This window comes from Erpetoichthys calabaricus, chromosome 4 (genome assembly GCF_900747795.2).
Source record: "Erpetoichthys calabaricus chromosome 4, fErpCal1.3, whole genome shotgun sequence".
NCBI lineage: Eukaryota > Metazoa > Chordata > Cladistia > Polypteriformes > Polypteridae > Erpetoichthys > Erpetoichthys calabaricus.
Window position 1 is genome coordinate 321,425,137 of NC_041397.2, and position 17,538 is coordinate 321,442,674.

Below are 17,538 nucleotides of genomic sequence, written 5' to 3' on the forward strand. Positions count from 1 at the left end.
AACCAATGTTTACTGGGGCTGTAAAAGTCCCAACAGCTTCAGTGCCGAGTGTTACTCAGATAATGGTATAGCGGGGTCTTGTGTAAGCGTCAGGCCGCGTATTACCTGAGGAACAGTGGAGAGCATTTTCTCCTAGCCTTGTAATGGCGTCTCGTATTACACTTTCTACACTTCTGACTTTGTAATCTTAGTGTTTTGCATGTTTTACAGTAGAAAGATTAGATTTAATTAAAATGTCATTTTTCAAGCCAAAAAATGCAATGCTTTTTACAGTTTTCTTCTGAGAAAACAATATGACACTAAGGAGGTTTAAAAAAATCACAAAACAAAGCACAATGTTGAAGGTGCCATGTTAGCTGCAGCTCCCCCATTTATAATGCTGGGGGTGGTCCTCCTGTTGCATAATCAGGTGGTCCCACCCCCTTCGGCTCTACATAAAAGGGCAAAACAGAAAACAAAGAAAACTACTATATATAATACTATCTTATCAAAAATAATTATTAAACAACACAATATTACCTAGATAAAATACAGAAGAAAACCAAAGCAGAATTAATAATGTAATAAGAAAATTGTTGTTATCATTGCCCACTAAAAAGCATAAAAAAATGGGAAACCAGCCTCAAAATAAATGATTTTGGTGGTCAGTCTCAGAAACAGGCCTCACCCAGGCAGCCAGAACCCAAAACTTAAGAGGCAGGATTTCAAGGCTAAAAGTCATTTAAAGTTCAAAAAGCGTTCAAATGTTCAAACAGCAGAAAATGAAAACATGCACAAAAATGGCCAAGTGAGAACAAAGAAAGTTTCTTTAACAATGAACAATTCATTAAAGAAAAAGGGAATAGCAAAAGGCAAGGCAGATAAAAAGATCAAAAAGAGCTTCTACCTTTTGTAAAACATAAAGTAAATAAATCCAAATAACACAAAAGCAGAAGATGGAAATTTAGAAACCAAATTCAGGAGTCAAAAGCCAACAAATCCAGAAATCAAAATAATAAACCAAGTGACATGTTGGAGCATTTAAGAGGTTTTAAGGTTGCTGAATCTTATTTTGATGAGAGTTTTTGTACAAACTACCATTTAAAGATGCTAAAATATGTTAACATTTTTCCACAAATTGCCATTTTCTTCTCCATGGACATTGTTATTTCGGCATAGTTTGTGTGCTGTTGCCAGGCACATTGCTGTGCAGGACATCCAGCGGTGACAGCCTATAAGTGGTGGAGTGGTGCCTCTGAGGCTCGGGATCTGCACTGGCAATCGAAAAGGTTGCAGGTTCGAATCCCGTAAATGCCAAAAGGGAGTCTGCTCTGTTGGGCCCTTGAGCAAGGCCCTTAACCTGCAATTGCTGAGCGTTTTGAGTATTGAGAAAGCGCTATATACAGTGATCCCTCACTGTATCGCCTTTCGCGGCTTCACTCCATCGCGGATTTTAAATGTATGCATATCTAAATATATATCACAGATTTTTTTGCTGGTTCGCGGATTTCGGCTGACAATAGGTCTTTTAAATTATGGTACATGCTTCTTCAGTTGGTTTTCCAAGTTGATTTCATACAAGGGACGCTATTGGCAGATGGCTGAGAAGCTACCCAATCAGAGCTTCCTAGTATTATGTATTAAATAAAACTCCTCAATGATATACGATATACTTCCCATGCGGTGCTTCGCATACTTGAAAGTCCGAACAGCACGTATTGATTTTTGATTTTTTTTTTTTTCTCTCTCTCTGACATTCTCTGCTCCTGACGGAGGGGGTGTGAGCAGAGGGGCTGTTAGCACACTGGCCTAGAGGATACGGACGCTCCTCTAAAAAATGCTGAAAAACTACCTTCACATTGCTCCCTTCCTTGCAGCTGCTTTGTCCGGCGGTGCTTCGCATACTTAAAAGCCCGAAAAGCCCTATTGATTTTTGATTGTTTGCTTTTCTCTCTCTCTGACATTCTCTGCTCCTGATGCGCACTCCTTTGAAGAGGAAGATATGTTTGCATTCTTTTAATTGTGAGACGGAACTGTCATCTCTGTCTTGTCATGGAGCACAGTTTAAACTTTTGATGAAAGGGTGTTATTTCATGTCTAGAGGGCTCTAATAATGTTAAAAAACGTATTTAGATGGCAGTAAACAGGTTTTCTATGCTCTAATTGCGAAAATATTCCATTTATAAATAAACAATCCTACTTCGCGGAAATTCATTTATCGCGGTAGAGTCTGGAAAGGATTAACCGTGATAAATGAGGGTTTACTGTAAATGCAAAGAATTATTATTATTATGATGTTAGAGGAGTTAGAGGGTCAGTTTCAAAGACTTCCTGGTTATGTGAGTTCTGTATAAAAACCTTTACTATTTATCTTTATAATCTTTTTTGATCTTCTGATTTCAACTTAGGGTTTTGTTTTCTTTCAACTTTCATTTTTAGTATTTTGAGTATTCTTGACACCAGATCAGCTAAGACTTCCTGGTTTTATAGCATTGTAACATTTCTGCATTTGTTTGGGGTTTCTGTTGTTTTTCAGGTGTTTTTCCAAGATATTTCAAATGTTTTCAAAGAAAATCAGAGAAAATAGATTGACATCATTTCCTGTCACCATTTTGTGGGTTGTGAGGTGATTGTTGCATCTCCATAATGTCTCCTCTGACTTTAGTGTTTTTATTCCTGGAAATCACAGGACTGAAGAGCTCATCAGCATTGTGAGTGGACATGTTGGGGTTCACCCTGTTCTGCAGTAAATGGAGTCTAGAGAACAATTCTAGACATTCTATGAAAACTCGGGAAGTATCCTTAAAAATTCCAGGATCACTCACAGGTGTGGATAAGCATGTAGGAGCAGTGATATGCAAGAGTGTCTGTAAGATATTTATGAAGCTTATTCCAGCCACTCAAAACAAAATCACATAATTTCACCAAAAAAATATTTCTGCTACTGTCAGTGTAACATCATGCCGATGTGTGATCTGTTCATCTAATCACAGCTTTTGAGGTAGAGGTTAAGCAGGTGCCTAGCAGGCAATCAAGTGACAAGATCTGAGCAGACATCATTGATATATACTGTACATTTAATCCTGCTTGTGCTGAGGGGTACCCAGATTAGGGTCACATGGAGACAGTGATCATACCAGCAGTACTGGGTGTAAGGCAAAAGCAAACATGCTGAATGGTATGGTGGTCCTTTGCAGGGCTCAATTACAGAGCCAGTCAGAAAATTCAGTACCAGAAACCTATTCATAAAGTGTCAGCTTAGTTTTATTCCGGTTATTTGCTATGATTTATGCTGAAACAGTGACCTGGCAATGCAGCAGCCAATGTTTATACCTCAAATCTTCAGGGGCTCAGGCTAGGAATGGAAAAAGGGGTGAGATGCTATTTACTTCACAGCACACAGAGGATTAGACATATTTGGTTCATTAAAATTACCACTGACACATTTCCAGTATTCAAGCAGGTAATCACCTGCAGTTAAACACACTCACTGACACCGATCAATCTAGAAATTCAAGGTCAGAACATACAAACCTCATGCAGACCCTGGTGCTGTGAAGCTCTGTGCTGCCTCTCTGATTTTAGGTTAAAACGTCTGGTCTAAACTTATTAAACTTTAACTTGATTAAAACTAAATGTATACATACAGTATAACTTTTGTTCAGTTCTTGTCACTTGATTGCTTTATGTCTCCCTCAACAGCTCTCAGTCGAGAACCAAAGCATGCGCATCGACAACAGCAATGTCTTTTGTTTCTAGTTTTAATGAGCTGCTTCACCCCTGCCTCATCGAGGAAGAGGCAGTGACTTCCTGTAAAACCACTTCAAAAACGTTACCATGTGCTTTGGTGGAACTAGCATGTTTTCTAAAATGTTTAGATGTGAATTGTGTGACTGAAAATAATGGCAAATAAGTTTTCAAGAGGTTTAGGAGCATTGTGATATAGAGCTAAAACGTAAGACAAACATTTAGGTGTGAATGGGCCCTAAACCTGAAGTTTTATCATTAAAAATCTGCCTTCATTCTTTCTGTGGCTGAGTACCAAACACACAGGAATCCAACCAAGTCAGTGCTGCAGCTGCTGCTGTAAGAAGAGCGGCTCCTGCATTTATAGCGCGGAGTGCAGTCTCCTCCCCCAGCTGCATAATCAGATGGCCCCGCCTCCTTGGGCTCCACAATGAGTGGACAGAGCAGATAATAAATAAAACTTCAGAGATTGTTAACATAATAGAAAGTAACAAAATAATAAATAAACAACACAAAATTACATACATACAGAACTGAAGGAACACCATCACAAAAAAATATAACAAAAAAAATATTTGAGAAGCAAAAAAGTAAAAAAAAAAACACACACACACACTTGTGCCAGGGATAAAAAGCATATTTAAAGGTAACAAAACAGATTAAAAGAACAAGAATAAACCTGAGCCAGGTAGGAGACCCAGCTGAATCACACTGACAAATGCTGACTGTTAAATGTCCCCTCTCTAATTCATCCTTGGGTGACCTTCTTTTATCGTCATGTGTTGCAGTCTCAATTTAAATGAGGTTATGTCGTCAAGAACTATCTGCCTTCATTTTTAATGTTTTATTTCTTCTGTAACATTATATTTAAGCATTTATCTTACCTGTTTCCTTGAGCAGGTTCCAGACACGAAAGAAATAAACTGGAAATTAAAGAAAATAATAAGGTAAGATTTAAAAAGAAAAGGTCAATCATCCCAACAGAGCTCAACAAGCCTTGTTCACCCAAACTCTGCAAAACATCATTGGATCTCCAGGGTATTTTTTCATAGCATCCTCCACCTATGCCTCCATTTGTTCCTATTACACATTTAGAAGTTTTTTTTTGTTTTGTTTTTTTTTTTTCACCCGCACAGGAGCATAAAGCAGCTGAGTGTTTGGAGGAGCATTTGGAAAGCTTGTACTTGTTCTTGTTATTTGTATTCAAACTTGTGTCAGCCAGGCAGGGTAGTAAACAGTAGTACATGACACCGGCATCTGTTTAAGTAAATAACTGGCATTGCAATGACGAATAATTAAAACTACCAGTAAAGGCGGGTAAATAGTAGGAGAAAAAGCAAAGGCATATAAAAATGAATTGGATAGAGTGCCATATAGCAGTCATACAGTCAAGCATTAACACGAGTAGAAAAGCAAGTCACGCATGTTCCTAAATAAATAAGTAAGCATTCATTTAAAATACAGGTAGACATCTGACTTCACAGCAGTAAACACAAGAGGGCTCTGCAGTATTTAGCTAGGCGGACCTCATTAAGATGCTAATTAGGTACAAGCAGCTGTAGGAGCAGACAAGACAGTAAGAAATTAACCAGCAGCAGATATTCAGTAAGAAAGTTTTTCTGTATTGAACAGTTTTTAGTGGTCAGGAAAGTAGAGCAGTTAAAAGGGCAACAGCATACGGGTCTGTTAATACGAAGGAGTACAAACAGTGCAAGTGGAAAGCTTTTAAGTAAGGAATAATAGGAGCGCAAAGTTTAGGAGAACAGACAGAGAGAAGTATAGTGAACCTCATAGAAGGATAAAGAGCAGGCAGTTAAGAGAGAGAAAATTACAGGAGCTTAAGGGGCCAGAAGGTGTAAAATAACTGTAGCAGTCCTTTAATGTAATTTTTGGCTTCAATCTAAACATATTTGCTTTATTTTGTTTACCTTTGTTTCAGTAATTGGAGTGTTGATTTGTTTGTTGATTTCATAGTCACCAGTGTTTTATTGGCAGTGTTTTGTTAACTGTTGTCACTGCCATTGCTAACACATGACATCATCATGCCATGAGATTGTTTAACACTAGAATTACCAAAGTCTATGAAAAACTCGTAAATCCAGCCCACCTTAAATCTGCTTGCACTTCTCTGTCACCGTCTTTTGTCTTGTAAATGTGTCGATAAGCCCAAGCAGGAAGCATCCTGCTATACCATCCTCCCACCACCGCAAAAACAGCAAAAAGCTCTCCCAGCTCAAGCTTTGTTCACCAGGGAGTCAGGTATAGGCTAAAAAATATATTGTATTTGGAACACATGCATTTCATGTGTGTTCCGTGTCTACAAAGATCTATGTAAGTGTAGGATGACAGGAAATGCAAGAAATGCTGATCACATCCCTAAAAGACAAACTTTTTTAATGTTTTAGTACTAACAGCAAAATTTTGACATGAAGTGTATAATGTGTGAAGACTGAAGTCCAAATATCAAATAAGCACTTTCACAAAAGATACAAGGATATAAGGAACAAATATAACAGAACAAGTATGCTTTTATTCAAGACTATAACCAGAGAAAAATAAATCGGGTTAGGTGTAGTGTTTTGTCACAACTGCTTTGGTAGTACAGCGGCAAAATCTGCTGATTCCTAATCAAAAGATAGTGGTTTCGAGCCTTCCTGTGTCCCAAAATAAACGTTTTGAGTGTTGAGCTGCTCTTATTGTTACTATTATTCAATAAAAACATATATTTGATCTGAGTCTGTAACAGCCGGTGTAAATGTACTTGTAAAGGTTAGCGCTTTTTTTTCATTCACTTTTATTCTCTTAGTCACGATCACACTCGCCCCAATCTGACACTGCTGTCTTCAAGTAAAGATGTGCTATAACAGAGGTGAACTGAGATGAGGACGAATGTTCTACATATGAGAAAGAGAACAGAAGCCCCCCCAACCCCCCCCCCCCCCTTCCAGAAACATCCACTCACATATAAGAACAATGCAGCTGCACCAGGCATAAAGGCGAAAGATGGCACCGTTTGGATACAGGATGAGGTCCAGTGTCATCCTGCAAGTCAGTCTGCTCCATACCTGTCCTTCAACAAAACAGCATGGCTTACAGAGCTCGCCAACGTATCAGGCAAGCCCTATTTGTAATTATGTTTTGTGATGGTCTTTACATAACTGTACATCTTTCTAAGGGTTTTCATGGATTGCAGGCTTGAATTGGATAAAAATCAGAACTGTTAGGCAGTGTAAAGATCATTTTTGTCTATTTTTGATCTGAATTTCAGAGACCTTCCGTGAGCTTTTTATTTATTTTTTTTATAAAGATTTTGGAGTAAGTGAAGGATCGCACTGCAGGGTCCTTACCTTTGGGTTCATATCTTGCTTTATGTCCTACAATAAAGAAATACAGGAAAACATATGAGAATGAATGTTAAATCTGAGGCCCCTTTACATTACCAAAGTAAGACGGTCAGCAACAGGGTCTACACACACCTGTCATTCTCCTCCATTGAAATATCAGCCAAGCCGCCACAGCCACATACAGAAGCAATGATAACCAGAAGACCACCAACCAACCTGAGACTCCTGGGGAGAAAACTGAAAAAAGAAGGAAGAGATGAGAATGTGGGAGTCAGAAGATGAGTGTCTTTGAACATAACTTACCCTTTAAGGTGAGATCAGAGTGAGATGAACTAAATACACACACACAGGATACACATGTGGTTTAGACCTCGTAAGGCCCCATGGGCTCTTCAGAGTAACAGTAATACAGAAACCAAAAGAGAGACATAATTGACCTGACTGAGACCACAAAAAGGTTTTGTGTCCGGAGGAGTAAAACCAAGCCTTTAACTGAATGACAACTAAACCTCTAGTTATTGAAATGGCTTTGAGTTCCAGTATTGAGCTTTAGCTGCCTCCTGGGATGAGAGGGGAGAAAAAAGACAAAACTTCCTGTAATGACTCAGGCCAAGGGAGAAGCCACCCATTCTGTGGATCAAAAAAAGTATAGAGAACCAGTCACAACAAAGGAGCCTAAGAGCTCTGTCAAACCTGGTGACTAAGTCTATCTGAGTGTCTTCCACAGAAGGTGGAAAGAACCAAGACGTGAAGGTCCTTTGTCCAGACAGAAGGATGCATGATCTGGTATCATTTCAACCACAGCACTAGAGGACCAAGAGTAGACCACATGAGGGAGCAGTACCTGGCCTTGCAGGTTTGAAAAGTGGAGAACCGAGAACTGATCCTTTGCTTGCCACTAATTCTGGAATTTGCCCTGTGTCTGGTCCCACTGATGCAGGGGAAGGCACTTCTGCCTCTACACAGCATTCCATTCTCCAAACAGAACTCCCAAACATTGTTTCCTCAAATCTCCAGTGCAACATTTAGCAGTACTGAGAAACAAGCAAAGGAAAATATTAGGAAAAGAGGTCTTATTTTAGGAGTGTGTTATAGACCACCCAATTCAGACAGTAACTTCAACACACATCTTTTTAGTAATATCAAAAAGGCAAGTTTACAGGGAGATATTATAGTCATGGGGGACTTAAATTATCCAAATATTAACTGAGATAACCTTACAGATGGCGGAGTACAAGAGCAGGAGTTTTTAGAACTAATCAGTGACTGTTTGTTAACACAGCATGTTAAAGCACCAACACGGGGTGAAGCCTGTCTGGATTTAGTATTTTGTAATAATCAGGATAGAATTGAGGGTGTAGAGGTGATTGGACCACTAGGGTCATGTGACCATAATGTAATACACTTCTCAGTATTTTGTAAGAGTGCAGATGCAAAGACTAAAATTGTTACGTTGAACTTTGGTAGGCTAATTTTGACCGGATGCAATAAAGTCTAAGTAGGATACACTGGGATAAGCTTTTAAGTGTGGAGACAGTCGAGGAGCAGTGGAACAGGTTTTAAAATGTTTGACATGTAATGGGGGACAGATACAGACCTAAATTTGGAATTAATAGGAAACTAAAAAAATCTCCATGGTGGATTAATAAAAATTTTAAAAAGAAGTTGCAAAGTAAAAAACTGCTTTATAAGGCATATAAGACTAATGACTGCAAAGTGAATCGTAGAGCGTATGAGAACATGAGGGCAACCATTAAGAAGGATATCAGGGAGGCTAAAAGACAGTTGGAGAGGAATATAGCAGATAAGGTGAAAGACGACCCTAAGAGATTCTTTCAGTATTTTAGTAGTAAAAGAACAGTCAAGGAGGAGGTCAAGTGCATCAGGAATAGTAAAGGGGAATTAAAAGATACAGACAATGAAATAGCAGATGCCCTAAACTTACATTTTCCTGAGGTGTTTACAAGTGAGCAAGTGGATAACCTCCCAGAGGTAACAGGGACTACTAAGGAGGTACTGAGGGATTTGGAAATTGTAGAGGGAGAAGTACTGCTCAGATTAAATAAGCTGAAATCAAACAAATCACCAGGACCAGATCATATTTACCCTCGAGTTCTTAAGGAGGCTAGTGAGTACAGATATAAACCCTTGACACATATTTTAGGAAGTCACTGCGCACTGGAGAGATTCCAAAGGACTGGAAAATGGCAAATATCATCCCATTATATAAAAAGGGTAACAGGGCAGATCCAAGTAGCCATAGGCCAGTAAGCTTAACACGCATCACAGGAAAATTAATGGAAGGAATTATTAAGGATAAAATAAGATTGAGCAACACCTGGCAAGGACAGGAGTTATTCTGAACAGTCAGCATGGGTTCAGAAGAGGGAGGTCGTGTTTTACTAACATGTTGGAATTCTATGAGGAGGCAACAAAAGGATACGATCAAAGTGGAGCAGATGAGATTATTGATCTGGACTTTCAGAAAGAATTTGATAAGGTGCCACATGAGAGGTTGGGCATCAAATTGAAAGAAGTGGGAGTTCAGGGTGATGTTTTCAAATGGGTGCAGAATTGGCTCAGACACAAGAAGCAGAGGGTCATGGTGTGAGGAATCTCATCAGAACTGGCCGATGTTAAGAGTGGTGACCAGCGGGGGGCCAGCGTTAGGGCCGCTGCTATTTTTAATATATATAAATGATTTAGATAGGAATATAAGTAACAAGCTGGTTACATTTGCAGATGATACCAAGATAGGTGAATTAGCAGATAATAAGGAATCTGTTATATCATTACAGAAGGACTTGGATAGCATACAGGCTTGGGCAGATTTGTGGCAGATGAAATTTAATGTCAGTAAATGTAAAGTATTTCACATAGGAAGTAAAAATGTTAGGTTTGAATACCAAATGGGCAGTTGGAAAATTGAGAGTACACCTTATGAGAAGGATTTAGGAGTCATAGTGGAGTCTAAGCTATCGACTTCCAGACAGTGTTCAGAAGCCATTAAGAAGGCTAACAGAATGTCAGGTTATATAGCGCCTTGATGTGTGGAGTCCAAGTCACAGGAGGTTCTGCTCAAACTTTATAACACACTGGTGAGGCCTCATCTGGAGTCCTGTGTGCACTTTTGGTCTCCAGGCTACAAAAAGGACATAGCAGTGCTAGAAAGTCCAGAGAAGAGTGACTAGGCTGATTCCAGGGCTACAGGAGATGAGTTAGGAGGAAAGATTAAAAGAGCTGAGCCTTTACAGTTTAGGCAAAAGAAGATTAACACTAGAATTACCAGAGTCTACGAAAAAACTTGTAGATCCGGCCAACCTTAAAACCGTTCTCACGTCTCCGCCAGAATCTTTTGTCTTCTAAATGTACCGATTAAGACGAGCAGCAAGCAGGCGGCTATTCCATCCCCCACCGTCGCAGAATGTTCACTAAGTTCTCCCAGCTCATGCCTTGTTTGATTATCTGGGAGTGACTGAACTGCTGGAGTTTTACAGTAGAAATAATAGATTGTTATTTGGAACACATGCATTGCATGTGTGTTCCGTTTCTACAGTAATCTGTGTAAACACATTGTTAAAACAGAAACTTTTTCATATTTTACTAATAAATGTTACAAAATGTAGGCATAAACAATAGAATGTGTGAAGCATGATTTCCAAAGATCAAATAAACACTTTCACAAAAGGTTCAGAAACACTATATCAGCTTCTGTGGCGTGGTGCTAAGATTTGATGTCTCATATCACAGTAGGCTTGCAGTTCCTCAGAGACCTGAGTTCGATCCCCTGCTGGGGCGAGAATGTTATTTTTTTTTTTTCTTTTTAACCTTCGCCACTCTGCCTGCCTGCCTGCAAGCATCTGCTTTCTGCGTGCTGTGACATTTTTCTTTTTTCCTTTAAATCGTTAAGTTTAAAATGTCGATCACAGTTATTTCTGTTGATTAATTCATGCTTTCACTGATTATAGCTAATACTGTTATCAAGTGGTCGCTATTTTTTCCTGTTGTATACAATGTATCTAGCGTCTTTCACATCTTTCTCCACTCTCACTGCCTGCTTGCCTGCATGCAGCGTGTGTCGATTGATATATAATTTAATGTATTTCTTTCTGACAATTCTCCGAGTTGTAAAATACATATATATCATATATAAAACGAAACTACCATATAGCTAATACTGTTATGTATCTGTCTAGTGCCTTCTCTGTCTACCTATTTTATAAGTGTCTTCCCTATCTATCCATTTATCTAGTGGCTTTCACATGTGAATGTACTCTCACTGCCTGCTTGCCTTTCTGCAGCACCTGTTATATAGTGGCTTTCACATCTATCTATCTATCTATCTATCTATCTATCTATCTATCTATCTATCTATCTATCTATCTATCTATCTATCTATCTATCTATCTATCTATCTATCTATCTATCTATCTATCTATCTATCAACTTCTGTCTGTGCATTATTCAGTGATCTGTCTGACAGTGTGTGTCTTACAGAACTTAAAAATAAGAACAGTTATAAGGACACTTGTTCATGTTAATTGCAGTCTCAATTGTTAAAAAATATTTTAAAAGGAGCATCCAACATGAAAATATAACAAGCTCATTAACTGACAGTGCATACCAATTTATAAATTTTTACTTAAGAAAAAAAAAAAAAGTAAAACACCTCAGCACGCAGGTGTAACGCTAAGATTTGCTGACTCAGAGTGCAGCAACCCTACCGTGCCTCAGAGAACCGAGTTTGATTCCCAGATAGGGAGAAAGTGTTATTTTTTTTTTTTTCTTTTTAACCTCAAACAGATATAAAATTTATAAATTGGTATGCACTGTAAATCGTCCATCCATCCACCCATCCATCCTCTTCCGCTTATCCGAGGTCGGGTCGCGGGGGCAGCAGCTTGAGCAGAGATGCCCAGACTTCCCTCTCCCCGGCCACTTCTTCTAGCACTTCCGGGAGAATCCCAAGGCGTTCCCAGGCCAGTCGAGAGACATAGTCCCTCCAGCGTGTCCTGGGTCTTCCCCGGGGCCTCCTCCCAGTTAGACGTGCCCAGAATACCTCACCAGGGAGGCGTCCAGGAGGCATCCTGATCAGATGCCTGAGCCACCTCATCTGACTCCTCTCGAGGCGGAGGAGCAGCGGCTCTACTCTGAGCCCCTCCCAGATGACTGAGCTTCTCACCCTATCTTTAAGGGAGAGCCCAGACACCCTGCGGAGGAAACTCATTTCAGCCGCTTGTATTCGCGATCTCGTTCTTTCGGTCACTACCCATAGCTCATGACCATAGGTGAGGGTAGGAACATAGATCGACTGGTAAATTGAGAGCTTTGCCTTATGGCTCAGCTCCTTTTTCACCACGACAGACCGATGCAGAGCCCGCATCACTGCGGACACCGCACCGATCCGCCTGTCGATCTCACGCTCCATTCTTCCCTCACTCGTGAACAAGACCCCAAGATACTTGAACTCCTCCACTTGAGGCAGGATCTCGCTCCCAACCCTGAGAGGGCACTCCACCCTTTTCCGGCTGAGGACCATGGTCTCTGATTTGGAGGTGCTGATTCCCATCCCAGCCGCTTCACACTCAGCTGCGAACCGATCCAGAGAGAGCTGAAGATCACGGCCTGATGAAGCAAACAGGACAACATCATCTGTAAAAAGCAGTGACCCAATCCTGAGTCCACCAAACCGGACCCCCTCAACACCCTGGCTGCGCCTAGAAATTCTGTCCATAAAACTTATGAACAGAATCGGTGACAAAGGGCAGCCCTGGCGGAGTCCAACTCTCACTGGAAACGGGTTCGACTTACTGCCGGCAATGCGGACCAAGCTCTGACACTGGTTGTACAGGGACCGAACCGCCCTTATCAGGGGGTCCGGTACTCCATACTCCCGGAGCACCCCCCACAGGATTCCCCGAGGGACACGGTTGAACGCCTTTTCCAAGTCCACAAAACACATGTAGACTGGTTGGGCGAATTCCCATGCACCCTCCAGGACCCTGCTAAGGGTGTAGAGCTGGTCCACTGTTCCGCGACCAGGACGAAAACCACACTGTTCCTCCCGAATCCGAGATTCGACTATCCGACGGACCCTCCTCTCCAGAACCCCTGAATAGACTTTTCCAGGGAGGCTGAGGAGTGTGATCCCTCTGTAGTTGGAACACACCCTCCGGTCCCCCTTCTTAAAGAGGGGGACCACCACCCCGGTCTGCCAATCCAGAGGCACTGTCCTTGATGTCCATGCGATGTTGTAGAGACGTGTCAACCAAGACAGCCCTACAACATCCAGAGCCTTTAGGAACTCCGGGCGTATCTCATCCACCCCCGGGGCCCTGCCACCAAGGAGTTTTTTGACCACCTCGGTGACCTCAGTCCCAGAGATGGGGTAGCCCACCTCCGAGTCCCCAGGCTCTGCTTCCTCATTGGAAGGCATGTTATTGGGATTGAGGAGGTCTTCGAAGTACTCCCCCCACCGACCCACAACGTCCCGAGTCGAGGTCAGCAGCGCACCATCCCCACCATATACAGTGTTGACACTGCACTGCTTCCCCCTCCTGAAACGCCGGACGGTGGACCAGAATCTCCTCGAAGCCGTCCGAAAGTCGTTCTCCATGGCCTCCCCAAACTCCTCCCACGCCTGAGTTTTTGCCTTAGCAACCACTAGAGACGCATTCCGCTTGGCCTGCCGGTACCTATTAGCTGCCTCCAGAGTCCCACAGGACAAAAGGGACTGGTAGGACTCCTTCTTCAGCTTGACGGCATCCCTCACCGCCGGTGTCCACCAACGGGTTCGGGGATTGCCGCCACGACAGGCACCGACCACCTTACGGCCACAGCTCCTGTCAGCCGCCTCAACAATAGAGGCACGGAACATGGCCCATTCGGACTCAATGTCCCCCACCTCCCTCGGGACGTGGTCAAAGTTCTGCTGGAGGTGGGAGTTGAAGCTACTTCTGACAGGGGGCTCTGCCAGACGTTCCCAGCAGACCCTCACAACACGTTTGGGCCTACCAGGCCTGACCGGCATCCTCCCCCACCATCGAAGCCAACTCACCACCAGGTGGTGATCAGTTGATAGCTCCGCCCCTCTCTTCACCCGAGTGTCCAAGACATGTGGCCGCAAGTCCGACGACACGACCACAAAGTCGATCATCGAACTGAGGCCTATGGTGTCCTGGTGCCAAGTGCACATATGAACACCCCTATGCTTGAACATGGTGTTCGTTATGGACAATCCGTGACGAGCACAGAAGTCCGATAACAAAACACCACTCGGGTTCAGATCGGGGGGGCCATTCCTCCCAATCACGCCCTTCCAGGTCTCACTGTCATTGCCCACGTGAGCATTGAAGTCTCCCAGCAGTACGAGGGAGTCCCCAGATGGTATGCCCTCTAGCACACCCTCCAGGGACTCCAAAAAGGGTGGGTATTCCGATCTGCTGTTCGGTGCATACGCACAAACAACAGTTAGGACCCGTCCCCCCACCCGAAGGCGGAGGGAGGCTACCCTCTCGTCTACTGGGGTAAATCCCAATGTACAGGCTCCAAGTTGGGGGGCAATAAGTATACCCACACCCGCTCGGCGCCTCTCACCGGGGGCAACTCCAGAGTGGTAGAGAGTCCAGCCCCTCTCAAGGAGATTGGTTCCAAAGTCCAAGCTGTGCATCGAGGTGAGCCCGACTATATCTAACCGGAACCTCTCAACCTCACGCACAAGCTCAGGCTCCTTCCCCTTCAGAGAAGTGACATTCCACGTCCCAAGAGCCAGCTTCTGTAGCCGAGGATCGGACCGCCAAGGTCCCCGCCTTCGGCCACCACCCAACTCACACTGCACCCGACCTCCTTGGCCCCTCTCATAGGTGGTGAGCCCATGGGAAGGGGGACCCACGTTGCCTCTTCGGGCTGTACCCGGCCGAGCCCCATGGGTGTAGGCCCGGCCACCAGGTGCTCGCCATCGAGCCCCACCTCCAGGCTGGCTCCAGAGGGGGGCCCCGGTGACCCGCGTCCGGGCGAGGGAAAACACCGTCCAAATTTTTTATTCGTCATAGGAGGTTTGTATAACCGCTCTTTGTCTCATCCCTCACCTAGGACCAGTTTGCCTTGGGTGGCCCTACCAGGGGCATAAAGCCCCAGACAACAGAGCTCCTAGGATCATTGGGACACACAAACCCCTCCACCACTGTAAGGTGGCGGTTCGAGGAGGGGACTGTAAATCGTTAAGTTTAAAATGTTGATCGCGGCTATTTCTGTTGATTAATTTGTGCTTTTTACTTAAGAGTCAGAACAGGAGCTTAGTCAGGTTATTTAGCTTCTGATCTGACTAACAGCGCTAGTATAAATTCACACCCGATCTGACGCTGTTCGTTTAAAAAAAAATATTGCATTATAGCGCGTCTTTATGTGAAAACAGCAGTGTCAGATGGGGTAGGGAAGGATCCTGAACGCTACTGAGAGAATGAAAAGTGAATTAAAAAAAAAAAAAAAAAAGCTAACCTTTACAAGTATCATAAATTACACCGGCTGTTAAAGACTGAAATCAAACGTATCTTTTTTATTCTAAATTAGTAAGAATATAAGAGCAGCTCACTTCTCAAAAGGGAGCTGTGCAGGATCGAACTCATGACCTTTTGATTCCCAGTCAGCAACTGATACTGTTGCACCATGGCAGCAGTCTTAGTAAATACGTGTCAATGTCGCATGCTAAGGCGGCTTTTTTCCTGCAGTTATATTTTTGAATAAAAGCGCACTTGTTCTGTTATATTTGTACCTTTTGTGAAAGTGTTTCTTTGATATTTGGACTTCAGGCTTCATATATTATATAGTTTATGCCTACATTTTGTCATGTACTACTAGAATATAAAAAACGTTTCTGTTTTAACAATGTGTTTACACAGATTACTGTAGAAATGGAACACACATGAAATGCATGTGTTCCAAATAATGATCTATTATTTCCACTCTAAAACTCCACTTCACTCCCAGATAATCAATCAAGGCATGAGCTGGGAGAAGTTCTAAGTCGGTGGGGGGATGGAATAGCCGGCTGCTTGCTGCTTGTCTTTATCTACATATTTAGAAGACAAAAGACGCTGGCGGAGAGGTGCGAATGGATTAAAGAAGCGATTTAAGGTGGGACAGATCAATGAATTTTTTCGTAGGCTCTGGTAATTCTAGTGTTAAGGGGTGACCTGATTTAAGTGTTTAAAATTATGAAGGGAATTAGTCCAGTGGATCAAGACTGTTATTTTAAAATGAGTTCATCAAGAACACGGGGACACAGTTGGAAACTTGTTAAGGGTAAATTTTGCACAAACATTAGGAAGTTTTTCTTTACACAAAGAACGATAGACACTTGGAATAAGCTACCAAGTAGTGTGGTAGACAGTAAGACGTTAGGGACTTTCAAAACTCGACTCTGTGTTTTTTTGGAAGAAATAAGTGGATAGGACTGGCAAGCTTTGTTGGGCTGAATGGCCTGCTCTCGTCTAGAGTGTTCTAATGTTCTAAACTCCATTTTCAGTGGAGCAGACAATGAAAAGACACATAGTACAAAAGTCTAAAAGAGTTGGCCAACTGAGATTGAAAAGGAGAAGAGACATTAATATATAAGAAGAGACTAAAAATGACAATGGAATAAAGGAGTTATGGAAAAGTGACTGGTATAAATGAGACAGCTAAACTGACAGACAAAAGACACTTAAAGTGTGCTGCATGTGTCCCAAGGCCAAAGTAGCAATTGTAGTAATCCCCATGCCTTACACAGTGAAGACAAGCGAACAATGGTTTAAGGATATAGAGTTCTGTTCTCATCCTATACAGGACATCATGTAGTAACTATACTGAAAAAGGCTTTGGAAGCATTAGGAGAACAGCTGGACACCACTAGTGATATGACAATGCAAAACAGAAAAAGGTGTTGGACTGGATGCGGGCAGAAAAAGGTGGTGAATGTGTAGCGGTCAGGGGCCGCTAAGATTCACACCGTCAAAGATGACAGTGATTTATTTATTTTAATAGAAGAGATCCCAGGAACGTCCCCAGCCTTGGATCGACCCACACACATTCACAACAGAGACAATAAAGCACACTGGGAAAGGCAAACAATTACAAATATAATGACCCAAAAATAATTAATGAAAACAGTAATACCACCCCTGACCCCTTCGGCGATATTACATTTAACATATGAACACAAACACCACACAGCAAAGTCCATATAAACCAAACCGGATGAAGATGAAAAGTGACAGAGTTAAGTCCAGCGATCTGTATGTTGAAAGGGAGAAGGAAAAATACAGTCCTACCGGTAGTTACTGATAATGAGGATGAAATCAGATGGTTGATTCAGGAGCGCTCCACTCTTCCGGAAAACCAATGAATTCAACACAGTCCTCAGTGCACAGGTAGACAGACGATCCAGACCCCAACAAACGAATACAGTCCAGGACACAATGATTAAAGTTCC

General features: G+C 42.4%; 2 protein-coding genes across 2 annotated transcripts in view; both read right to left on the reverse strand.

The window, feature by feature from the left end:
• Positions 1-17,538, reverse strand: part of LOC114643526 (NACHT, LRR and PYD domains-containing protein 3-like) — a 2,412,635-nt gene that overhangs the window by 1,304,924 nt on the left and 1,090,173 nt on the right. The window lies entirely within an intron of this gene.
• LOC114643532 (butyrophilin-like protein 2) overlaps positions 1-17,538 on the reverse strand; it is a 678,491-nt gene that overhangs the window by 273,558 nt on the left and 387,395 nt on the right. Inside the window, exon 5 of the mRNA XM_051925839.1 lies at positions 7,203-7,307. Coding sequence (XP_051781799.1) covers positions 7,203-7,307 — 105 coding nt within the window. The remainder of the gene's footprint in view (positions 1-7,202; positions 7,308-17,538) is intronic.